The sequence below is a fragment of the Oncorhynchus keta genome, chromosome 7, assembly GCF_023373465.1.
Source record: "Oncorhynchus keta strain PuntledgeMale-10-30-2019 chromosome 7, Oket_V2, whole genome shotgun sequence".
Lineage (NCBI taxonomy): Eukaryota > Metazoa > Chordata > Actinopteri > Salmoniformes > Salmonidae > Oncorhynchus > Oncorhynchus keta.
In genome coordinates, this window is record NC_068427.1 from 5763625 (window position 1) to 5790840 (window position 27216).

A 27216-nucleotide genomic window follows, 5' to 3' on the forward strand; every position below is an offset into this window, starting at 1 on the left:
CAAACTACTGCAGCATAAATACTGGAGGCTGAGACAGGAGGGGTCGGGAGACACTGTGGTCCTGTCCGGCGATACCCTCGGACAGTGCCAAACAGGCAGGATTTAACCCCACCCACTTTGCCAAGGCACAGCACCCACACCACTAGAGGGAAATCTTTAACCACCAGCCTACTACCCTGAGACAAGGCCGTTTATAGCCCACGAAAACCTCCCCCACGGCACGAACCCGGACAGTAATTACAATTTAGCAGATTAACACTGGAGTGAAATGATCAAATGGTCATGTGCAGGTAGAGATACTGAGGTGCAAAAGAGCAGAAAAGTAAATAAATAAAAACAGTATGGGGATGAGGTAGGTAAATTGGGTGGGCTATTTACCGATGGACTATGTACAGCTGCAGCGATCGGTTAGCTGCTCAGATAGCAGATGTTTAAAGTTGGTAAATGCATGCATATGTGTTTCAGGCTCCTCAGAGGAGGAAGGGGAGGATCATCCTCCTCACTGAATTTCATGAAAATAAAATTGTAAAACATTGAAAAAGTTATCCTTTTCAGATAAAACTATACTAAATATATTCACATGTCACCAAATAATAGATTAAAACACATTGTTTTGCAATGGTCAACAGCACCCTGACAGCTAGCTTCCATCCTCCTCTTCGTACATTGATTTTAAAACAAAACCTAGGAGGCTCTTGGTTCTCACTCCCTTCCATAGATTTACACAGTAATTATGACAACTTCCGGATGACATCCTCCAACCTATCAGAGCTCTTGCAGCATGAACTGACATGTTGTCCACCCAATCAAAGGATCAGAGAATGGATCTAGTATTGAAAGAATACGCTACAGATAGCTAGCACTGCAGTGCATAAAATGTGGTGAGTTGTTGACTTTAAGACAGAAAGACAGAAAGACAATAGTTGAACAGTTTTCAACAAATTAATTTCTTCAAAAATGGAGGAGAAGCAAGAGAAAGAGATGTTGTCATTTTCACTTTCACTTTCACTTACTTAGCTAGCAAATGCAGCTATCTAGTTTAGTTACTCAAACACCCGGCTCAAACAGAGGGATGCTATGTTAGCTAGCGGACTATGACTATCCAACACAACATTGAAACTCTTCTGAGTCAAGGTAAGCTTTTGGTTTTATTAATGTATTGCCACCGGGGCCCGCCGGTGTAACTGCATACTGACTATACACTGTAACATTACTGAAAGATTGTAGTGGCTTTACTAACACATTTGTTCTATTAGCTATGTTGACTATGAGGCTACTTTAACTAATATGGGGACAACAATGTAGGCTGTGTGTAGTGGTTATGACATGGTTTGGCTTGGAAAGGTTTTTTGCCAGGTCACATACAGCTGATGTGTTATTCATTGATGTCCACAAACGAAGGAAAAAGGTGAGAGGAGGAGAGTGCATAGAAGCGAGAAGGAATACAATGTGGCTGCTATGAAAGTGAACTGTTTATGCGTGGTCAGGGGTATATTCAATACGCCGATTCTGTTGAATAACGCTTCTTAAACGGAAGCATAGTGCTCCCGAGTGGCGCAGCGGTCTAATGTATCTCAGTGCAAGAGGCATCACCACAGTCCCTAGTTTGATTCCAGGCTGTATCACATCCAGTTGTGATTGGGAGTCCAATAGGGGGGCGTACAATTGGCCAAGCGTCATCCGGGTTGGTCCGGGGTAAGAATTTGTTCTTAACTGACTTGCCTAGTTAAATAAAATAAAACTCAATGAAACGGGGATAGAAATATCACAATTCTTCCAATAGAAACTCTTGTTTGCAACTGTTGGGCTAATGATTACACCCTAGATAACTAGATACAGGCAAGCATGTGCAAGGCGCTATTTAATGTCACTGTCTGTCCATGTGTCACTTTCTGTCAACTCAAATTTTTCTCTCGACCTGTGTGTACCAACGATGTAAACTTTCATTCATAGGCTAGGTTGAAGCAACCTCATGATGGGTAGAGGGAAAATTTGAGTATCATGTAGTAGCCTAAACCTATCGATGTTACATTGAACTGGGTGAATGGGATATGAATGACAGTCATCCCACATGCTGTAATATAAATAAGGCCATGCTCATGAAAAAAAAAATGGTCCTCGGTCGTCATAAACAGCACTGACCGTCACTAGTGTGTCTGTCTGTGTGCGTGTGTGTGTGTTTATTTGGGTGTTTTGGGCAATTAACTGAACCCTCAACCTGATGTTTTGTATGCTGTGCCAACACATGGACATACCTGTGTTTCCTGTTTTGACAGGTTACACTGATTCCTGCCATTATTCATTGGTTACGCTGTCAAGTCAAGTGTGGGAACTGAATCTGACATGTCACAGATAGTACCTTCCTGTCAGAGTGTTTTATCAAACACCCACCCACCCCAAAATGATAACCTCCCTGTTATTGTAATGGTGAGTGGTTAGCATGTCTTCGGGGTATAATATTTGTGCATCTGTAACTTTCTCACTCATCATTATTGATGATTCATTCAGGACTCTCTGTAATCATGGCTGCATCCACATTCATCTAAGTGTTTAGAAACATATTATATTCTTATGTACAATAAAAGTGACTCCAAAATGAAAAAACATGAATATGGGACCAAATTCACTTAAATATGGGACTTTTTTTTTTATTACTTTAATAAACAAATAAGTTAATTTGTCCAAATCGTTTTGGTCTCCTAAAATGTGAAATTAAAGTACAATAAGTAGCGTAGTGTATAATTTCAAATCCAAAGTGCTGTGGTACAGAGCCAATAATTTAGGAGCTCACTGTTTATCATCAATATGTGTCTTAAAATAAATACATATATTTTATTTTGAAAGAATGACTGTCAAACAATTTGCATCCAGGGAGGGACAGGGAATTGTGGTCACAATGCAGACACAGTGGACAGATAAGAAACACATTTTAATACCATGTGTAGATAGATGCATGCCTGAAAATGTGGGCACAATGTGGACACAGTGGACAGATAAGAAACACATTTTAATACCATGTGTAGATAGATGCATGCCTGAAAATGTGGGCACAATCAGAATGTAGACAAGTTCAGAACAAATGATGAATTTTAGCACCAGGTATAAACAAGACTAGAGTGAACAACTAAGACAGACATAAGGGACAGTTTCCTGGACAGGAGGAACAGTTTGAAACACAAGAACATCTACTAAGAAACACACTGACTCATTAAATATACAAAGCATTCATCATCACGTCAAACTTCATGGGCCCGGTTTCCTAGACAAAGATTAAGTAGGCTAGGGACAAAAAAAGCACTGTATCCGGTAACTTCCATTGATGCTAAGTTCAATATTACTTGAATAGGAACTTGTGGGATTGATTCCAAGGACCTGTATAGAATGTATCATCCACAATGGCCCTCAAAAAGCCTGGTGTCACAAAGGAACAACAATGTGCTGCTGAATCATTCATTCACATTCAAAGTGTCCTATTTTAGGTCAATACGAAGGTACTGTCATTCTCATATACTGCTGAGGGGGAATAGGTTTTATGTGTCACAATGTTATTTTAAGAGGCTGTGAATAAGTAACTGAATGAATTAATAGGTTTCCCCACTTGAAGTTAATCATCCCACAATCATGTTGCTGCCTTTCCACGTCTTTTGCCTTTTCACTCCTCCCTTCCTTGAAATGTAATGTAAAGGCAAAGCTACTCAATACTTTAACGTTTATGTTCTGTCTATTCTGCATTATAAACTGGGTGGTTGGAGACCTGGATGCTGATTGTCTGACAGCCGTGGGATATCAGACCGTATACCACGGGTATGACCCAAAAATGTATTTTTACAGCTCTAATTATGTTGATCACCAGTTTAAAATAGCAATAAGGCACTAGGGGATTCGTGGTATATGGCCAATACATGCCCAGCTCCGCCCACACTGCTATCGTGCAGTTGTGTAATTTGAGAAGCACACACACAAAACAAGATAGCGTATGCAGAATTTGACAGCTGCCTGGCTTGAGTTATTTGTTCAAATCAGAATTATTCCTATGATAAATTATTCATTTTGCCCAATTTCGCGGGCTACTGGACTTAACATTATCAGCGTTTATGGCCACTGACTTGTTAACGAATAATGTTTGGTTTGCTCTGGATCAGGACGCGCTCGACAACCATAAACTCGCCGCACCACCACTGGCACGCGGGATGAGAAGAGGAGGAGAAGGAGGAGGAGAAGAAGAAGACGGAGAAGGTCATGGACATGGACAAGTCCTCTACAGCATGAGGAATACAATCAGTGGCAGCGCTTCATTCCACGACTACAATCTGGTACGGTATTCAATTAGAAAGCGAGTTTACAGTTTGTGCAAGTAGATTGCATGGAATCGTTGGCGCACAGCCACAACAACACACCCCGTTTAAGAAGTGAAACGTAGCGGCAAAGAGTGTATTGAAGGCTTGGGTATTTGTATTGATAGTCGTACGTAGATGTAACCCATGAGATTTTTGTAAAATAGTACGGGACGTTATTCGCCCACATCACTGTGAAGACAGGTTTTCGGTCTGCAGTAGTCGAGGTGGTATGCAACATTCCCTGCACCCTGGTTCGTACTGAATTGACATCGGATGTTACTAATCACACTTTGATATTTAGGCTATATTATACTATTCTGATATCTAACTGCCAGGCAAAATAGCCTACATGTACAGACAGGTAGATAGTGGACTGAGATGAAGCGTTGCCCCCCATCTCAAATGTAGGATAGATATGTGCAGCGCATGCAGGCAGCAGCTGGACAGAATCAGTCATAGAGTTCCATCGCCTCGACAGGGGCGCCCAGCCTGGTTTCAGACACCACACGTAACATAATAAATGTCAATCTGAAAACCCCACAATTGTATTATATGTTATGTTTGGTATGGTTATATAAGACAGATTGTTTTAAGGCAAAAACGAAAGTAGGGTGGCATATAACACAAACGTCTAGCATCCCATCGGTTGTGAGTTTGAATCTCATCTTGGACAACTTTAGCATTTTAGCTAATTAGCCTACTTTTCAACATGTTACACTTTTTTAGCTACTTGCAACTACTTAGCATGTAGCTAACCCTAACTTGAATGAACTATTTTAGCTAACCCTTGCCCGAATCTTAACCCTTTAACCTAAATCCTAAACTTAACCCTAACCTTAACCCTAACCCCTAGCTAACGTTAGCCACCTAGCCAGAATTTGTAACATGTCATACTTTTAGTGAATTTGTTACATATAATACCAATTGTAATTTGTAACATGTCATACGAAACGGACATCCACAGATTACTACATTCCATACTAAATGGCCTGTGTACATAATAATACTAAATGCTCTGTGACTAGATTGGAGCACTTGGCCTTCTTCAGAAGCCTGGCTACTCTTCAGAAGCCCACCAAGCGAAGTGCACTGGTTCCAGTTGTTTTATCCAAATACTGTACATGTTTCAATATCAGTTGATTGACACATGGAGACAGATATAACATTGTGCAATATGATCTTGTTTTGCGTTGGTCAGCGTAGTCTTAGTATATGCGTAGTATGGATGTGGAATGAATGGTTTTACGAGAGAAGGGTGAATGTAGCATACGGCCATTGGGGAGTTGTCACAGCTGTTGAAGGAGGAGGACCAAGGTGCAGCATGGTGTGCGTACATATTCTTTATTTATATGAGCTGACAAAAACAATAAACACTATAAAACAAACAGTGGAGCTATGTACCCTAAACAAAGACAACTTCCCACAAAGAAAGGAGGGAAAAAGGGCTACCTAAGTATGGTTCCCAATCAGAGACAACGATAGACAGCTGTCCCTGATTGAGAACCATACCCGGCCAAAACGGAGCAATACAAAATAGAATATCCACCCCAAATCACACCCTGACCAAACCAAATAGAGACATTAAAAGGCTCTCTAAGGTCAGGGTGTGACAGTACCGGCCGCAAAACCTGAACCTATAGGGGAGGGTCTGGGTGGGCATCTATCCCCGGTGGCGGCTCAGGTGCGGGACGCAGACCCCGCTCCACCTCTGGCTCACCTCGCTTTGGTGACGCCTCTGGTGTGGGGACCCTCTCTGCGGACCCCGGACTGGGGACCCTCTCTGCGGGCCCCGGACTGGGCACCCTCGTTGCGGGCCCCGGACTGAAGACCGTCGCTGGGGGCTCCTGGCTGGAGGCCGTCTCTGAGGGCTCTGGGCTGGGCGCAGGCACATGACTCACCAGGCTGGGGAGACATACATGGGACCTGGCTCTGGGAGCAGGCACAGGACTCACCCTGGCCAAACCAAATAGAGACATTAAAAGACTCTCTAAGGTCAGGGCGTGACAGGAGTACTGTGTAGCCTACATGATAAATGTTTCACTGCAGACTGGTTGATGTGAACATGGTCACCACTCTCTCCTTTCACTCCAATGAGCACTGGTAGGGCTACAAAACAAATATAAACAGAGATTAAGCGATGACCCATGCCACACCATGTTCCAGTAGCCTTCACATAGGTCTATTTCAGTGATAGCCCTGTGAATACTTTATAGGCCATTTCAGTGAAGAATTGTATTGTTAGAACTAAGTTATAGTCCTCCTTAATTTTCATGATGTTACAATCATGGATATTCACAAGTTAATGATTTAACACAAAACTGTATTAAATGTAACAAATACTCATATTGAACACTCACTATTATCAATTTTTTCATTACAGGGTAAATCTGAGATGGACAAATATCTGTCCCCTTATCCTCAGGAAGTCCCAGACTCCAGACAGACATCTTTCACAGAGGACCTTAGTTCCCCATACAGCATCAACATGAGCCTTCTCTTCCCTGACATCACTTACCTGAGACCGGGCATATGTCGGCCTATGAGACCCATCAAGACAGAGCCTCTCTCCCACCCCCTCATGCACCCCAGTTGCCACGGCAACCTTGGTCCAACAACCCTTCTAGAACACCCTGGGCTTTATGGTGCTTCAACAGACACAGGAAGTAGCATGTTCATCAAACAGGAAATGCACACCCTGGACTTCCCAGATGTTCCGTTGTTCCAGCTATTGAACTCTGAGCTAGAGCAGCTGGTGCCTAGTCGTCCAGTGAACTCAGACCTCCACAGCGGGGTCCCCGTGTCCGCCTTGTCGTTCCCTTTCAGCAACGTCCACTTATCATCCCCCCAGAATGCTGTCAAATCTATGGGATGCCCACAAAATGGTGCCTATACTCTGCAAACCCAGTTCGCAAGCCATTCGCAGCAGCGACCAGCCTATCTTCCTCTGTCCCCACCCAACTCCAAGCCAGGGAGCCCGGACAGAGGGAAAGAGCTGATCCAGAATCTGTTTCTGCCTCCATCCTATGCAGCAAGGATTGCCTCTAATCTGAGTCCTGGTCTTATGCCAGTCCAAAGCTCAGGTCTAGGACTTTTTCAGAGTCCAGGTCTTGGACAAGGCCAAAGTTCTAGTCTTGGAGCAGGCCTGAGCCCCGGTGTTGGGCCAGTGACCCCAGCATTGGCCCAGACAGGTCCGGGGAGGTGTAACCGCAGGAATAACCCTGACCTGGAGAGGAGGAGGATACATCACTGTGACTTTTCAGGTGAGAAGAACTGACAGGGAGTCTCATTACACTTACAGGCAATAGTGTAGTGATATTTTCTTAGGTGCGGGAGTGGGAATTTTTGAAAAAATAATTACCTCATAATTTCTCAATCAAAGTTTGTACTGACAGAATATTATTATAGAATATGCATAAAATGCATCCTCCTAATATAACGTCTGCCTATGCCAACACATATTGTCTCAAGAAAATAGTATATTTTTAATACCCTCAAACACCAAGTCAGGCATACTTGATTTCTAAATAGGCAATCATCACGTTTTACCGGTGAAATGTACAAACTGCATCTGCATGCCAATCATTTAATGTCAATCAGTTTCATGGGAATGTGCAATTATATCTTCTCTAATTACTGTTTTGTGAGTGAATTAGAGAAGATGGTGTTCAACTATTAACCTTCTTCTATTTTGTTTCATTCAAAGCATACATAGTGGCGCTTGCTGTTGCGTTTTGGGCACATGAGACAAGAAATGTGACTATTCAGCTTCAGCTAACCATCCTAAAATCTCACTAGAAATTGTGTTTTTGGTGTAACACAGTGACATTACAGTCCTACTATGCTATTTTATTCGGTACTGTTATGTTAAATAGTCATTCATCACTATGTGATGTTGCGGGAAATATTTTCCAGAAATGTTGTTAACAGCTGCGGATTCTCAAATTGAAAACAGTAAGGGAGCACTACATCCCTCATGCTCCGGCAGCAACACATCCCTTGTGCTCCTGCAGCAATACATCCCTTGTGCTCCGGCAGCAATACATCTCTCGTGCTCCTGCAGCAATACATCCCTCGTGCTCCTGCAGCAATACATCCCTCGTGCTCCGGCAGCAATACATCCCTTGTGCTCCGGCAGCAATACATCCCTCGTGCTCCGGCAGCAATACATCCCTCGTGCTCCGGCAGCAATACATCCCTCGTGCTCCGGCAGCACTACATCCCTCGTGCTCCGGCAGCACTACATCCCTCGTGCTCCGGCAGCACTACATCCCTCGTGCTCCGGCAGCACTACATCCCTCGTGCTCCGGCAGCACTACATCCCTCGTGCTCCGGCAGCACTACATCCCTCGTGCTCCGGCAGCACTACATCCCTCGTGCTCCGGCAGCACTACATCCCTCGTGCTCCGGCAGCACTACATCCCTCGTGCTCCGGCAGCACTACATCCCTCGTGCTCCGGCAGCACTACATCCCTCGTGCTCCGGCAGCACTACATCCCTCGTGCTCCGGCAGCAATACATCCCTCATGCTCCGGCAATAGATATTGCAGGGATGACAAAATTCCTGAATCCCAAATCAACCCCTAGGAGATATGAGACGATAGACATTTTGATTTAATATGGCAACAATTCCACCTGGCCTATCAGAGGGGAAGATGGAGGATTCATATTGCTTACACTGGTCCAATACTCTCAGAGCTACACTAGTTTCTAGGGGAAAGAGTCTAGGTGTTCATTTAGAGAATGACTTAAATGTTTCCTTACCTTGAGTCTATGGGTCATGCTCCTCACTTATGGGAGTTACATTTGTCAATACGCTTTTTAAAAGGAACATATAGTGGGAGAGAGGCTTTGGTTTGCTGTTATGTCAAAAACTAGTAGCAGATTAGATGATGATGATTTTGAAACCCATGGAATTAAATCGTAAATATCAAGCAAACAACAATTGGAATAAGGCAGACCCTGTTGTTAACTACCAGCCCTTTTAAATGATTTATTTCTATGTTATGACCTGGTTCAAATGCTGTAATGTAAGAACAATGTAATTACATAGGATATACTTGTAAGGATCATGTACCTACCCAGGAGCAAGCGACTTAAAGTGGAACTGACAGTGTTGTAATTATCATGTACCTACCCAGGAGCAAGCGACTTAAAGTGGAACTGACAGTGTTCTAATTACTTTGTTTCATATCTGCAATCATAATATCAGCCAAAAATATAACGTTCCCAATTTACGCTACAAAACCAACTTCATAAGAGGTTGAAAAACTAGGTTATATTTGACTCAACCTTCCATGACGTAGAGTAAGGCATTGTTGGCAGAATATATGCAGTACAATGCATGATCAATATAATTCACCCTAAAAAAACTTGTGAAGTTTCCCTTTAGTATAAAGTAAAACTCAGTAAGGTATAACCTTTATAATTACTATGTAGTTACAATGTAACAACCTTTGCAGACAATTGGCTTAGGCTTACCAGGAGCAATAAGGAGACTTTTCAGTTTGACTTTTCATTGATGGATTTGACAAAGATTCAAACCATTCAAATTCAATTCCACATTTCAGACTCAAATCAATAACTATTTTAGTTAGTAAAATGTACCAACACAGGGTGGTAAAGCTAGCTAGCTAGCAAGTTAGCATTATTCACTAATTTAGCTAGCTAGGGAGCTAGCTAGGCACTGGCACAATGTCAATATGTTTTCCAACTCATTCAATAAACATGACTAAATTGTCATAAAACTCACAACATTTCCATTGCAATGTTATTTCACTATTGTTGAGACTTAGATTGCACTTGTGTACAATTACAAAACTTTAAAAACACGACAAATTAAGAAACAGAAATGGCGTGTGGGTTCCATTTTGGCTGCGCAGGAGAGTGTGAGAGGTCAGTGGGATGTCACTAATGCAATGCATGATTTATAATTCAACCGTGACCATTAACTCCACTCTGTTAGATGTAGGATGTTCTTGTTAAAAGCTTATGAATCAATTATAGTTATGTTGTAATGACATACATTTTGTTCCATTCTCTTTCATCAGCATGTAAGAAAGTCTACACCAAGTCCTCACATTTAAAGGCCCATTTGCGGACACATACGGGTAAGTGTTTTACTGGTAACATTATAAAAGTCCTGTCATGGGTGACCCATATTTTATTTTGGGGGGAGGCATCATGTTATGTTACCAGGCAGAAGAATGTTTTTTCATTCTTTATGCTGACTGAAATATGGCCCGCCAAATGTTGCTGCATGTTGTCGAATGGGAAAGCTGTTTTCAAGAGCGTAAACAAACTAAACCGGTTTGTGTTTTACGTCTTTATTTCTTTATTTATTTTATTATTGATTCTAATTCATTCAAAGGACTTTTTGATGTTAATATTGAAACATTATCTTTACTGACCCTATCAACATAAGTAGTATAGTTTAATTATTTAGTTATTACTGTACATTTTATGATGTTACATGATCGTCCCTGTTTCTGCTGTAGTATAATCTAATCCAGTGCTGCATTCTAGGAGAGAAGCCATACCAATGCTCCTGGGAGGGGTGTGAGTGGTGCTTCGCTCGTTCTGACGAGCTGACTCGACACTTCAGGAAACACACAGGGGCCAAGCCCTTCCAGTGTGGTGTGTGTAACCGCTGTTTCTCCCGGTCTGACCACCTGGCTCTACACACGAAGAAGCACCAGAGATAGGGAAACCTACATAAATCATATTTTTTTATTAGATCTAAGTCAAATGAAACATATTTAAAGTTAATCTCAACACAATACAATTGTGACTGCAACATGGGTGTAGATTTTCCATGTATTTATTTGAGTAAATACTGCCATAGTTAGATTTTTTTTTAGCTCAAAGGTAGATTGAGTCAAGCTATAATGACAAACGAGCTACTTTTAGAATCTCTATGGTTTATCTACAGCAGTTTCCCAAACCTCTGCTCAAGTATCCCCAGCCATTCCACGTATTTGATCAATTCCGGTACTAGCACATCTGATTCAACCAATCATGTTTGATGATGAGTTGACCAGTTGAATCAGGTGTGCTAGTACAGGAATATATCGAACAAGTGTAACAGTTGGGGGCACTCAATGAGAGGTTTAGAAAATGTAAACCCAGATCTACTGTATCATCGCTTCCTTTTCTACTGAGTATTGGCACTGAAAGACAATATTTGACCATGTATTGCTATTGACATTTAGGTATAACTACCTGTCATTGCTGTAGACCATGTACAAAGGGAAGTCTGAGTATTTTTAAATATAAATTGTTAAAAAATAATCTAATGCATTATACTGATTTTCTAAGTGCCTTTCAAAGCTAGACTCCTTAGTTGCTACATCCATTTTTGGACTCATAAATTAATGACATATAACCATTGATTCTTGAGGTATAATAACTTATAAATGCCTCATGAGCTTAGTTCAACTTGTTTTACTCCAATGTTTGTAAACAGCATAAATGTGAAACACTGTATAGCCTCCAAACATGGTTAAAACTATACATTTGATGTCATGAATGGTCAGTCCTTACATCTATGTCTATGAATTTGAGTGGTTACATTTCTCCAGCCCAATCCCTTTGATTTTTAGCAAAACGAGCAGGAGTACGCTTTGTTATGGTTTAATTAAGGATTCTACCTGTAATGTTTTATAAATTAATTAAAGATGACGTAAAAGACCAGTCTGGTACACTGTAAAAACAATTGATTACTGCCTTTCTTGTCTATACAAAAATGTAAGGTACTGTATTTACTGTGTGTTGTAAAATGTATTTTTATCCATGATCATTTGATTAAATACATTTAAATAAGAGATATAATTTCAGGTTACCAATATTTATGTAAGGACCGACACCGGAGATGAGAAGGTGGTACGGGGAGTTAACATTTTTAATGCGGAACAGACAGGTAACAGGACCAGCGTCAGCACACGGGTATACAAAGTCACACGAACATTAATGCTGAAGCAGGGAACAGAGCGGGGAACCAGACAGATATAGGGAAGGTAATGACAGAGGTGATTGAGTACAGGTGAGTCCAATAATCGCTGATGCGCGTGATGGGGGGAAGAAGGCAGGTGTGCGTAATTCTGGGGAGCCTGGCGCCTTCGAGCGGGAGCAGGGGTGACAGTACCCCCCTCTTTAGGGGTGTCACCCGTCGTCCCACCTGGGCGAGCCTGACGGGCTGGCTGAGGCATGGGCGCTGGACAAGCCGGCTGGGCGTGAACTTCAAACGAACCGGCAGAGGTATGAGAGCCTGGCAAGCCGGCTGAGGCATAGGAGCCCGACGATCCGGCTGGGGGCGTGAAAGCCTGTCTATCCTGCTGAGGCGTGGGAGCCCGATGATCCGGCGGAGGCATAGCATCCTAACGAGCTAGCTGGCCGTAAAAACCTGATGATCTGGCTGAGTCACAACTTGGGATGGGCGCCTTCCGAGCCAACCAAGGCAAGAACCTCTCGTGCCAGCTAAGGCGTGACAGCCCGACGAGCTGGCTTAGGCACCCCCAGTTCCATCGGTGGCGGCCGCTGGACCCGATGTCACCACCAATCGGAACGCCAGTACTCCCCGATGCTTTGTATGATGGCTTCTGCATCAGAGGTGATTGAGTCCAGGTGAGTCCAATAATCGCTGATGCGTGTGACTGGGGGGAAGGCAGTTGTGCCTAATGATGGTGGCCGGATTGTGTCACGCTGGGGAGCCTGGCGCCTTCGCGCACCAGGGAGGTGTGACAATTTATTGAAATGTACATTTTGCATCCTCTGTATTTCTGATCTTATTGTAAAGATTTTGTTTATTACATCTTTAAACTTCAAGTTCACAATGACTTTAAAGGATACTTGTAAGTAGTCCTTCAAAAATGTTAGGGTACAACATTTTGAGATTATATACTTGTAGGCTATAATTGCTAATCTGTGCCAAGATTGCCATGTGAGCAAAAAAAAAAAAAAAAAAAAAAAAAAGTTGTGTTTTTCTGTATTCAAGGTACATGTGGGATGTGTGGATTGATATACTGTAGTATTCTCTTGCATTTGTGAACCTCACACCCACTGTACTGACACTGCTCTGTGAGAAAAGAACAGGAATGATCCGCATAGATATTTAACAAAGGATACCATTTCAAGACATTTGCGATTTCATTGGAACATGAACTATTGTGTTTTAAATGCCTCTTGTCAGTTTCTCATGGAGCAATGCCAGCCCTACGATTGACATACCTTTATATAGAGTACAAATCATTCTGAAGTTGCCACACCCTCGCAAACTCCACCTAGCTGTTTGGTAATGATATGGCCATAAATATGATTTCACCCCAACCTCCAGTGCCTTCAAATGGTCTCCGTACCTTGACTTATTTGACAGTATTGTAGTATTGGTGTTGAATAACTTCTTATGGCTTGGGGGCAGTATTGGGTAGCTTGGATGAATAAGGTGCCCAGAGTAAACTACCTGCTACTCAGGCCCAGATGCTAAGATATGCATAGTATTACTAGATTTGGATAGAAAACACTCTGAAGTTTCTAAAACTGTTTGAATGATGAGTATGACAGAACGCATATGGCAGCCAACAACCTGAGAAAAAATCCAACCAGGAAGTGGGATTTCTGAGGTTTGTAGTTTTTCAACTCTTTGCCTATCCAAGATACAGTGTAAATGTGGTCCTATTTCACTTCCCAAGGCTTCCACTAGATGTCAACAGTCTTTAAAACCTTGTTTCAGGCTTCTACTGTGAAGGAGGAGAGAATAAGAGCTGATTGAGTAAGAGGTCTGCCAGAAGGCCATGGGCTGATCACACGCGCTCCTGTGAGAGGTAGCTGCATTCCATTGCATTTCTAAAGACAAAGGAATTATGACATTTTCCAGAGGAAGCAGTTGGCCGTTTCTTTGGAGTGTTTTGCTCTGAAGCAAAACTACATGGAGTGTAATGTGAATGGGCTGTTGTTGAGGTGACCAATCAGTTGCTCTGCTACACACTTTTCAACAACCTTCAACACCACAGGTGGTATACTAATGGGCCTGTAGTTACTCAAGTCAGCAGGGTCACCCAATTTAAAGACGGCCGTTATTATGGCCGACTTCAATACCCTTGAAAACACGCCCTGACCAATAGATGTGTTGGTGACCTTAGTAATGGGGTCAATGAGAGACTCTCATTGTAGTTTTTAACCTCTCTGGTACAACGTCCCACCTCGACAACTGCCAGTGAAATTACAGGGCGCCAAATTCAAAACAACAGAAATCCCATAATTAAAATTCCTCAACATCCAACCACAGTGACCAATTTCAAAAAGGCTTTACTGCGAAAGCACACCAAACGATTATGTTAGGTCAGTACCTAATCACAGAAAAACACAGCCATTTTTCCAGCCAAAGGGTCACAAAAAGCAGAAATAGAGATCAAATTAATCACTCATAGGACTTCATGTTACACAATACATGTACGTTTTGTTCGATAAAGTTCATATTTATATCCCAAAATCTCAGTTCACATTGGAGTGTTATGGTCAGAAATGCAGAAATTGTTCTGTTATAATCTCCACCCGGCACAGCCAGATGAGGATTGGCCACACCTCATAGCCTGGTTCCTCTCTAGGTTTCTTCCAAGGGTCTGACCTTTCTAGGGAGTTTTTCCTAGCCACCGTGCTTCTACACCTGCATTGCTTGCTGTTTGGGTTTTTAGGCTGGGTTTCTTTTACAGCACTTTGTGACATCAGCTGATGTAAGAAAGGATTTATAAATACATTTGATTGATGTCATTCCTCTAAATTAGCTGGGCGTCCAAGGGTTAATTGAACACTAGAGTTCCTGAGGCGGAAATTCTGGTGGCCCAAAATAATTGAGGATGTTAGATCCTTCGTTATGGCCTGCTCCACCTGTGCCCAAAGAACGTCCTAACGACAGCGATCAGCTGGGTTTCCTCCATCCCAAGGGCTGATCACTATCCTGGTGGTCGTCGATCAGTTCTCGAAGGTAGCAGATTTCATCGCCCTGCCCTACCTCAGTCAAAGAGACAGCCAATCTCATGATTAATCATGTCTGGAGAAGTCCCCCCAACGCCCTGTTTCCTGAACAAGGGGCCAAAGCGAGGGTGCCCTCAGCAAAGGTGTTTATTCAACAATGTTGCCGCACCTGGACCAGAGCGCGATCCTCCTTTAAAAGTGGATTCTCGGAAGCTCGCCCCGTTCTACGTAGGAACATTCAGGATCCTGAGTCGCATCTACCTGGTCACCTATCGTCTCCAGCTCCCCAGGTCATTGAGAGTCTGTCCATCCTCCACTTTTCCCATATCAAACTGTTAAGAACCAGTCCCTTCTCCCCCCACACATGCCCCTCCGCCCCCGAGATTTGTTGACGGCCACGCGGCCTACACAGTCTGGCGTCTGCTGGAGGCTTGTCGGGTCTGGGGCACCCTGCAGTACCTGGTGGACTGGGAGAGCTAGGAGCAGGTGTGGGTGCCTGCCCGGGACATCCTGGACCCGAGACTTGTTCGGGATTTCAACCAACTATGTGGTGGTTGCCCTGGATCTGCGGCCGAATCCGCTCCTAGGTTCCAATTGTCACCAAGATAGGTGATTGGATAGATGATTGAATGCCCACCAAAGGTCATGGATCATCTTATCCTTACATTCCAGGACAGCATGGCCTATTTATTTCCTTAATTAACTTACCTAATTTTCACTCACTGTATATAGACTTTTTGTTTTCTTTTGTTCTACTGTTTTATTGACTGTATGTTTTGTTTATTCCATGTGTAACTCTGTTGTTGTATGTGTCAAATTGCTATGGTTTATCTCAGCCAGGTTGCAGTTGCAAATGAGAACTTGTTCTCAACTAGCTTACCTGGTTAAATAAAGGTGAAATAAAAAAAAAACACAAGCTTAGGTTTCTGAATTCCAGCAAATGTGAGTATAGCACTCAAATCTGCTAGTGAAACCAAAATCACATACCAACAACAACACAGTCTAAATGAGTTCTGGTACAAGCAAGTTACATACAAAATGCAACTTTATTAACCTTCATGCCTAATTCATATACATGTATATGTTTCAACTCGGTTTAATTTAATTTCACAGCTCCATCCATACGAAAAAATACAGAGATAAAAGCAGAAAGCATTGACAGAATATTTAGACAACTTCTGAAGAACAGAAAGAAAGAACAGAAGAAAAACCTTTGAACCTCTCAACCTTTGAACCTCTTTCAACCTTTGAACCTCTTTCAACCTTTGAACCTCTTTCAACCTTTGAACCTCTTTCAAGCTTTGAAAAACATTGGGATTCCGAATTAGTTCCCAGAATTCCTTGAGCTAACGACTCCCTTTGAAGCATTGTGGGGCATATCACAATTTTACGGCAAGAATGAAAAGCTCTGAATACATTTACAATACAGTCACTTTACATGAATACAGGAACAACAATTACTGTACGTAATAGCAGTAAACTTGAAACAAAGGCATTGGCATCACTACGTAATTCTTCAAAAACAGAGATAAAACAAACACAGAATTGATACAGAAATTAAAGAAATATTGAACGGATACAGAAGTGTAATCAGAATTCTTTCAAAGGGAGCTCCCCAAGGGTTAGTATTCCAGGCCTTTACATATTCAATACAGCATTCCCTGCGAACCGCAATAAATTCAATCAGGTAATTCAAATGTCTTTCACTCTCTTCTATGACTTCGCATACTGCAGTATGGTGTGGCTGATTTATGAAAAAAACCAAGTAGTTGCACCAATGACCAGTATCGGAGAGGTCAAAACCTAAATGATACAATAATGATAAAAGAATTACATTCTCTAAGTGAAGTTAATATTGTAAATACATCCATACAAATAATATGCAGCTTTCATGGGACATACATACAGCATGTAAAAGGCTGACATTTGAGGATACTGTATTGAAAAGATGGGGTAAGGCTCAGTGCATTGAAAATAAACTGAACAATGGGAGTCTGGGTTTTTCCAAAATGGTCCCAGAGTTTTATGTTTTACAAATACATCTCTGTCTGAGTATCAATTCAAGGGTTTATATTTGAATGTATATGATATGTGTTAGTTGTGAAATAGTTTATGTGCATGCTTTTCAGAGATTCGCTGTGATAGGAGGCACTATTCATTATTGCATAACTTTGACCCTGCTTACCGTTAAATAATTATCCTCGTAAAAACTTTTATTATGCCAAAGGGGAGTGGTAATGCACGCATGCAATAAGCCTCTGTGTACACATGCTAAATATTAGTTATAACTTTCAAGTTAAGTTAAATTGAAAGAAAATATATGTAGAATTTGGATAAACGTTGATATGAATCTGTACTTGTAATATTATTCAACTCAACATGGCTTGGTAGAGAATGACATTAAAAGTTTGATCAATTTATAAAAGCAATTATCATATTGACTATATTTATATGAAAACATTCTCTTGTTTTGAGAAAGAAGAAAATCACGAACCAAAATGCACATTTCTGACATCAGATTTGATCATTTATATTAGTATTTTAGATAACAAAACAGTTTAAAATCAATAGCCCCATCTTACTGTATATCAAATCAGATAAATTAGCATCTCTGAAAAATACTTTACATGTATAAATGTGTTTCCTTGTATCTAATAATCAAAGCCCTATTTTCAAATGTATATACAGGCTGTAGAACTGAGTTATCATTTTTATTTCCACTATCACATATATTAAAACACTTCAAAATATATATATTTTTACAGAAAATCGTTATATGCAAAATGAAGTGCCCCTCATTTCAGAAAAGTACAGCATATGAATAATAAAATGTTTAAAATTATGACTATGTATAAATGGACTTCATTAATGAAATAATTTTAAAATTATACTTCACAACAAACAAGTTGCCAATGATATGCTTGGGCCAAAAAAGGCCAATGAAATACTCACATGTACACAAACAACATATAACAATATGACATATATTATAATACTTCAGAAAAGCAAAAGGAGAGAGACAAATTGGGCATAATATTGTTTCTGATAAATATTTCTTTGTTCCGGTAAGGATGTGGTTTTGAATTATAGGACAGTACCAGTGGTATATGCGTGTGTTATTAAATCACTAGGCATATGCTGCAATCTCAAAAACTTGACTCGACAACACCTTAACTTTACTGACCTTCTTAAATCAGCTCCTGAAGCTGTAAGCAGGGATCCAGCATACTCTAACGTCTGTGTACTGCACTACAAAAATACTTTGAACACATACAATTATCATACATGTGGGATTCTGTTGAGAATAGTCATGATAATGATGAACAAGGTCAGATCTAGGTTCAATATTGTAAAAAGGAAAATCTGATAACTTCACTGTGATAGGAACAGTTGCAGATATTGCTTTCATGTATCTCAGAAAGGTTTATGTCGTGCTATTTTGTATGTCCATAAATATCTCTTTCCAGTTGGCTGGATAAATTGTCTTTAACTGGTAGTTTGCAGTTGATGTCAATCAATATGCAAAATATAAGTGGTTGATGTCATTGCACTGGCTAATGAAAGTTGAGCCACATTTCTTTTCACAGAATACTTCAGTTATATATAGCCATTAATCTTTATACGGCTAAATATAAATTTCTATATAGCCCGTAGATGTCTTTTTACTCCATGTACAAACAGAAAATGATCAAAATGTGGTTTTAGTGTGTTGAATAAACCTTAACACTGAATATGGTAAAAAAGTATCTGTCATCGATGACAAACTACAAGTAAAGGTGGACCTGAAGCTGGATCTGAAGACCTCACATCATGATTTGTGTATGTGTGATTAAAAAAGACACTGCTCCCAGCCACAGAAAGCTACATGGCCAACTGTCTGTGTACATTGTGCACTACAGTGTATTACGTTATAAAGAATGTAGAAAAGTTATGTTTTTCTCCCTTCATTTTGGCACTGTACACTCTTAGAAAAGTTTATTCAGCTTTTCCCATAGGAGAACCCCTTTTGGTTCCAGGTAGAACTCTTGTGGGTTCCTCCTCAAACAAAAAAAATGTTTTTCAAGGTGTTCTCCTATTGGGACAGCCGAAGGTTCTAGATAACACTTTATTCTAAGGGTGTAGGTCTGTTCATAGATACATTTAGAAAAACCTGTTCCCCCTCAACCACCAATCATTAATGTGACATTTTCCACACAACTTAAGGGAGGGGGTAACCAAAATAGGTGAATTTGCCTAGAACATTGTGCTGTAGAAATATAGATATTTGTAGTATAGAGTAGAAACAAAGAAGTGGAACTGGTAGAAATCGGTCTGTGATTGAGGACTTATTTGTCTATGACATCAGCAACCAGAACAAGGGTACATTGTTTCCCTCTACTGAATGTATTGCTCTTCTATTGAACTTGTCTAACCGAGTGGCTTAGCCCTCTGATCTAAATGTCTGCACGCATGACTGTAAGTCGCTTTGGATAAAAACATCTGCTAAATGGCAGATGTTATATTATTATTATTATTAACTAAACCCAAGATGTGTTAGCTCTAGACTACTAACACACACATGATCACAATGCCAATCCCTTTCACTGTAAAGAGCAGGGACACAAAACAAAATCCTTGAACATTATGGAATCGTCATATACGGTGTCAATCTGTAAGGTGCTTCAAATGCCAGATATGTTAATTTGATTTGTTTTAAAGTTCATTGCACATTGAGGTGTGGATGGATCTTTATTTGTGAAATGGATCAAAAGCAGGCATACACAGCAAGATATAATAAACAAAAAACTAAAAAAGTCTCGATTTTTGAAACTATATTTACCCAATGAGATTGCTAATCACAAAATGCACCAATAAAGTTGTTTTAAATAAAATGTTTCAAAGAAGCTCTAGGTGCAATGCGGTTGAGTCATGTGCTAACAAAAACCACTGGATAAAAAAACAAAACAAATACCAAAAACAACAAACATTTATACTAAACCTGTATGTATTGTAATATGCGTGGATGTGAATGAGAAGTAAGGTTGCTGATGCTCTCTGTTTGTGGATATACTGTACTCTTAATCTCAGTTGCAGGTTTGCTGACATTGGGTTGGGGTTAACTCCGCCCCTTACAGCTTCTATATCACTGGCCCACTGGGATGCCTCTGATTCTTCTGAATCTAGAACACTGGTACGACAACTCATTCTAGAATGCTGATTCTTGAACACTCAAACCAGTTTTTATGGGTACAATCAATGAGTGGATGGCGCCCTCTGCTGCCGGTTGTCCTGAAGCACAGAGGGGCAGGGAGCTGCTGTAGGGAGTGAACTGGGAAACAATACTCTCCATGGACGAACCAGAATCTGTGCCTGTTTATTCCAATTTCCAATGCAAGGTCAAGATCTGCCCTATACTTCAAAGACACACATGCACACAGCCCTTCCATCAACCCATCCATTCCTCAGTTCTTTCACATTATAGATGCGAGAAAAGCAGCCATTTTGAACAATATAACCAAAACGAAGACACCAAGATGAACGGTTGCGATTAAGGTTCCTGTCCAAATTAATGAAGAAGAGCAATACTCCATCCGAGAAAAACTCCAAAGTGAAACAATTTTAGAACAGTGCTGAGAAAACAGACAGGTTTATGTCAAAACTCCAAAATGATAATAAAAGAGCATTTTCCAGTTCCGACCCTCCTCAGTCACTGAGGATCCAGAACCAACCCTGTTTTTTTTTCTCTGTGGACAGACAGATGCCTTTCTTTGCATTTTACTCTGCTCTTCCCACCGCCTCACAGACAGACAGCGGTGTGAGTCCAGTCCAGCTGAACTACATTGAGGGAGAGACCCTGCTCCCCCGGGCGGCACTGTGTGTGTGTAAGTGTGTGTGTATGCTCCTTCTGATGACATCATCACCCTGTAACTGTCTCACACCAGCATGTGTCTCCGTCGGTGCAGGGCCAGGTGGTCAGAGCGCGAGAAGCTGCGGTCACAGTCCGCACACTTGAAGGGCTTGACACCTGTGTGTTTCCGGTAGTGGCGTGTCAGCTCGTCAGAGCGGGCAAACTTCCATGTGCAGCCATCCCAGGTGCATTTGTATGGCTTCTCACCTGGACAGGTCAACACAAACAGACATAAACAGAGACTTGGTAAAGTAATGACATTCGCAACATACAATTCATCCGCACACATTTTTGAATTGCCTAATGATTTCGCTTTTTCTTCTAAAACAGTCTTCCAATATGCTTGGAAAGTGGAGACATCACAAACATAAAAGTAAAGTAAACATTACTGGAAACAGCTTACCGTTTTGGAGACAGTGCTTGCTAACAAAGAGGTTTGCAGCGGTTAATTAACTGTAAATAAGTTAATTGTGTCGCCCCACAGTTAAGCTAAATACACACCAAGGTTACTGACGGCCAAGGTTGCAGCTCTGACTATGTCAGCAGTCACTTTATTTTATATAGCTCAGATCATCAACTGTTCATGGCTCGCCAGGCAAATAACCTCTCCCTCAATGACAGCAAGACAAAGGAGCTGATCGTGGATTACAGGAGACGGAGGGGCAAACACACCTCCATCCACATCGACGGGGCTGTAGTGCAGCGGGTCGAGAGCTTCAAGTTCCTCTGTATCCACATCCCTAAGGAATTAACATGGTCCACACACAACCACACATCTGCGAAGAGGGCACGACCTTTTGCACCTCGGGAAGCTGAAAAGATTTGGCATGGGCCCTCAGATCCTCAAAAAAGTTCTACAGCTGCACCATTGAGAGCAAATTGAATGCCTACATCACCGCTTGGTACGGCAACTACAAGACACCCGACCGCAAGGCATTACAGAGGGTGGTGAGTATGGCCATCCAAGACCTCTGTAGCAGGCGGTGTCAGTGGAAGGGCCAAAACATTTTCAGCGACTCCAGCCACCCAAGCCATAGACTGTTCTCTCTGCAACAGCACAGCACGCGGTACCAGTGCACTGGAACCAACAGGACTTTGAATAGCTTCTACCCCGAAGCCATAAGACTGCTAAATAGCTTATCAAATGGCTACCGGGACTACCTGCACTGTCCATTTTTGGCACTAACTCTATTGCACCAACTTTCAAACTGGACACTACCCACACACTTACACTGACACCCCAACACACACGTACACACACATACACACACTACATATGCCTACAAACACATTACAAGCACACACATGCATACTGATTCCACACTTTCACGCTCACAAACACTTTCACACTCACCACATACACTGCTGCTACTGTCCATTATCTATGATGTTGCTTAGTCACTTTACCCCAACCTACAGTTGTCATGCCATTGCCCTCTTTGGTTACAGCAAGCACCATCCCTCTCTCCCTGCCTCTCTCTGCTCCTTCAACCAGGCTGCTGTGGTAAGAGAGGTCATAAATTCCTAGGGAAGACCCTGCCACATGGCCACACAGTATAGAGATAGAGTGAAGTTTCATAGAGAACAAAGGAATTTCTTCCACCTCACAGAACTTGAGGTCCGAACAATGTTCACGTTCCGGAGAAGGTATAAAAGATTGGTGAAGAATCCAGCTATGAACTGGTCCGTTTGTTACAACTTAGGGTGCTCATGGGAGACAGTGTGGCCACATTACCATAACGCTGTTTACATAATAGCCTCAGATATGAAGTTTACATCTAATTGTCGTATAAGATGAATGTGTGAGGATGATACTGTTTGTAAAATTGTGTCATGTGATTTTGGACTGTTTATTGAAGGAAACTCCAATTCCCTTTTGAGTTGAACTAAATCAGAGGACCGCCCATGAACACAGTTAGGGTCAAGCATCCTGGGGCAGCCCCTTTTCTGCAATTCCGAATAAAACCCAACTTTGAGAAATTCTCAGTAGACCATGTTTCTCTCAATCACGGGAGGACAAAGGTTGCAGACCATTGCTGAATCTTTTAACCATACCACGTGGTTAAACTCTTAGACTATCAATTTCGACAGAACAAGAACAAGTCTTTCATATTAATTACTAGTCTGCAGCTGGGAATTCGGTATCATTGAACGCAAAGAACGACAACCGACAAAACATCCATTCTACAACAACATGAATGAATCTCACTCTGAACTATCCACTATAACCACGACAGAGAGAGAGAGAGACGGACAATTCTACGAAAGAAACAAACTTTTCAACAGCGATCAAGACGACACACTGAGCGTAAATACATATATTGATTGCAATTGTTCCCGAATTAGTGAGCGTTCATGTGTAAAGGATTAGCATTTCAATTGTTATAATTATCACTCTGTAGTGACTTCTTAGTCGACCCCCACTTCCCTTTTGTCTAACAAGCCGCCATGCCGGATTAGCCCACTAGGGCACATTCTCCTATCATTTCTTGTAACCAAATTTACTTTATTTGTTTTGTTTATGCATTTCTGTGAACTCCTTAGATAGTAATAAATAAATTATTTAAGACAATTGATGTATGGATAACTTATAGTGAATACTGGGTTCATGCAGACGTCTCCACCCCCGCCCCTTGGCATTTTTCCTATTTTGTTGCCTTACAACCTGGAATTAAAATAGATTTGGGGGGGGTGTATTATTTGATATACACAACATGCCAAACACTTTGAAGATGCAAACTATTTTGTATTGTGAAAGAAACAAGGAATAAGACAAAAAAAACAGAGAACTTGAGTGTGAATAACTATTCACCCTCCCCCCAAAGTCAAAACTTTGTAGAGCCACCACGTCTATTGGGGTATGTTTCTATCAGAGTGGCACATCTAGCTACTGGTTTTTTTTCCCCATTCTTCAAAGCAAAACTGCTCCAGCTCCTTCAAGTTGGATGGGTTCCGCTGGGCTACAACAATCTTTAAGTCATACCACAGATTCTCAATTGGATTGAGGTCTGGGATTTGACTAGGCCATTTCAAGAGATTTAAATGTTTCCCCTTAAACCACTCAAGTGTTGCTTTAGCAGTATGCTTAGGGTCATTGTCCTGCTGGAAGGTGAACCTCCATCCCAGTCTCAAATCCCTGGAAGACTGAAAAAGTTTTCCCTCAAGAATTTCCCTTGATTTAGAGCCATCCATCATTCCTTAAATTCTGACAAGTTTTCCAGTCCCTGCCGATGAAAAACATCCTCCCAGCACAATGCTGCCACCACCATGCTTCACTATGGGGATGATGTTCTCGGGGTGATGAGAGGTGTTGGGTTTGTGCCAGATGTAGCGTTTTCCTTGATTGCCAAAAAACTCAATTTGAGTCTCATCTCACCAGAGTACCTTCTTCCATATGGTTGGGGAGTCTCCCACATTCCTTTTGGCGAACACCAAATGTGTTTGCAAATGTTTTTCTTAAAGCAATGGCTTTTTTTCTGGACACTCTTCCGTAAATCCCAGCTCTCTGGAGTGTATGGCTTAAAGTGGTCCTATGGACAGATTCTCCAATCTCCGCTGTGGAGCTTTGCAGCTCCTTCAGGATTATCTTTGGTCTCTTTGTTGCCTCTCCGATTAATGCCCTCCTTGCCTGGTCGGTGAGTTTTGATGGATGGCCCTCTCTTGGCAGGTTTGTTGTGGTGCCATATTCTTTCCATTTTTTTAATAATCGATTTAATGGTGCTCCGTGGGATGTTCAAAGTTTTGGATCTTTTGTTTAAAACCCAACTCTGATCTGTACTTCTCCACAACTTTGTCCCTGACCTGTTTATAGAGCTCCTTGGTCTTCATGGTGCTGCTTGCTTGGTGGTGCCCCTTGCTTAGTGGTGTTGCAGACTCTGGGGCCTTTCAGAACAGGTGTATATATTCTGAGATCATGTGACTGATCATCTGACAGTTACATTGCACACAGTTAAGACTATTTAACTAATTATGTGACTTCTGAAGGTAATTGGTTGCACCCGATCTTATTTAGGGGCTTCATAGCAAAGGGGGTGAATACAAACGCACGCTCCACTTTTTCATTTTTTATTTTCAATATTTTTTTTAACAAGTAATTTTTTGCATTTCACTTCACCATTTTGGACTATTTTGTGTATGTCCATTACATGAAATTGAAGTAAAACTCCATTTAAATTACAGGTTGTAATGGAACAAAACAGGAAAAACACCAAGGAGGTGAATACTTTTGCAAGACACTGTAGCCATGTTACTTTTACTTGTTAACTAGAACAATACTCTGCAAGTTGCAACTCATTTGTAAGTTATTCTTTTCTAGAGCAATTCCTTGTTGCATATTTTACATCTAGCTAAGGAGTTTTGAGTTTGAAGGAACATTATTTTTAGTTTATAAATGTTGTATATTATTCAGTTTGACGACAATGTGCACAAAAATGGTCCATTAGCTAGATAGCTAGATTGCTAACTGAGTCAGTCAAACAAATGAGATGGTAGCGAGCAATAATGCTAAACACTAGCTAAATGCTTCCTCCATAAGCTAGCTATCTAGCCACTGTAGCTAGTAACACACAAATGATACTGATGGCCCAATGGAAACAAAGCTTTAAGAAAGCACCACTAATGCAACATTCTGGTCTGGAGTATTTTAACAAGTCTAATATTTTTTGGGACAAATTATGAACAAAACGTTCACTACTTTGTGAACTGTTAGTTACAGATCAAATTTAAAAAAAATAATCATATTTTATTTGTCACATGCTTCGTAAACTAACAGTGGAATGCTTCCTTAATTACTTACGTAATTTTCCTACAAATCAGAGTTGAAGATAAATATCAAAAATATAATAAACAAATAAAAATAATGACATAAGGAAAAAATACACAGTTTATAACGAATAACAATAAAGTTACATTTAAAAAAGTTTCTATTTCATATATATATATATATATATATATATATATATATATATATATATATATATATATATATATATATATATAAATCTCCAGCACAACGCCGACATCAACATATGTGAAAATTGCATATTTCTATGTTTTGTAGTAAATGAAATGGAGGAACATCACATCATCGGTGTGCATTGTGTGATTTTAATTAATTATGTGTAGGCATTGCCTACTAATTGCCTACTAATTGTCTACTAATTTGTTGATGATGTAAGGGGGTTGATGTTACCAGTACATAAAAATCTGCACGCTTAGAAAAAAATACCGCTATGCCCTCAGACGAACCATCAAACAGGCAAATAGTCAATACAGGACTAACACTGAATCCTACTACACCGACTCTGACGTTCGTCAGATGTGGCAGGGTTTGAAAACTATTACGGACTACAAAGGGAAACTCAGCCGCAAGCTGCCCAGTGGCGCAAGCCTACCAGACGAGCTAAATTACTTTCATGTTCGCTTCGAGGCTTCGAGGCAGCAACACTGAAGCCTGCAGGAGAGCACCAGCTGCTCCAGACGACTATATGATCATGCTCTCTATAGCTGATGTGAGCCAGATCTCTAAACAGGTCAACATTCACAAGTCTGCGGGGCCAGACGGATTACCAGGGCCTGTACTCAGAGCATGCGCGGACCAACTGGCAAGTGTCTTCACTGACATTTTCAACCTCATCCTGAATGAGTCTGTAATACCCACATGTTTCAAGCAGACCACCATAGTCCCTGTGCCCAAGACTACGAAGGTAACCTGCCAAAATGACTACCGCCTCGTAGCACTCACATCGGTAGCCATGACGGTAGCCATGACGTAGCCATGACGTGCATTGAAAGAGTGGTCATGACTCTCAACTCGCAAATCACATACCACCTCGACAGATCCACAGATTACGCAATCTCAATCGCACTCCATACTGCCCTTTCCAACCTGGACAAAAGGCACACCTATGTGAGAATGCTGTTCGTTGACTACAGCTCAGCATTCAACACCACAGGGCCCACAAAGCTCATGACTAAGCTAAGGACCCTGGGAATAAACACCTCCCTCTGCAACTGGATCCTGGACTT

General features: G+C 41.3%; 2 protein-coding genes across 4 annotated transcripts in view; one reads left to right on the top strand and one right to left on the bottom strand.

The window, feature by feature from the left end:
* Positions 1-1028: 1028 nt before the first annotated feature.
* klf5b (Kruppel-like factor 5b) lies at positions 1029-12151 on the top strand. 2 transcript variants are annotated; one of them, XM_052521873.1, is made up of 5 exons: positions 1029-1134; positions 4143-4313; positions 6718-7597; positions 10385-10444; positions 10860-12151. In XM_052521873.1, exons 2-5 carry the CDS (start codon positions 4191-4193, stop codon positions 11036-11038), a joined length of 1242 nt encoding a protein of 413 aa, XP_052377833.1. In that variant the 5' UTR covers positions 1029-1134; positions 4143-4190; the 3' UTR covers positions 11039-12151. The 2 variants fall into 2 exon arrangements, with proteins under 2 accessions (XP_052377833.1, XP_035628997.1); XM_035773104.2 differs by lacking the exon at positions 1029-1134 and having other exon boundaries at positions 3901-4313.
* A 4178-nt stretch (positions 12152-16329) lies between these two features.
* klf12b (Kruppel-like factor 12b) overlaps positions 16330-27216 on the bottom strand; it is a 151889-nt gene continuing 141002 nt past the window's right edge. For both annotated transcript variants that reach the window (XM_035773105.2, XM_035773106.2), the window contains one exon: positions 16330-21396. In XM_035773105.2, coding sequence (XP_035628998.1) covers positions 21215-21396 — 182 coding nt within the window. In that variant the 3' untranslated portion in view covers positions 16330-21214. The remainder of the gene's footprint in view (positions 21397-27216) is intronic.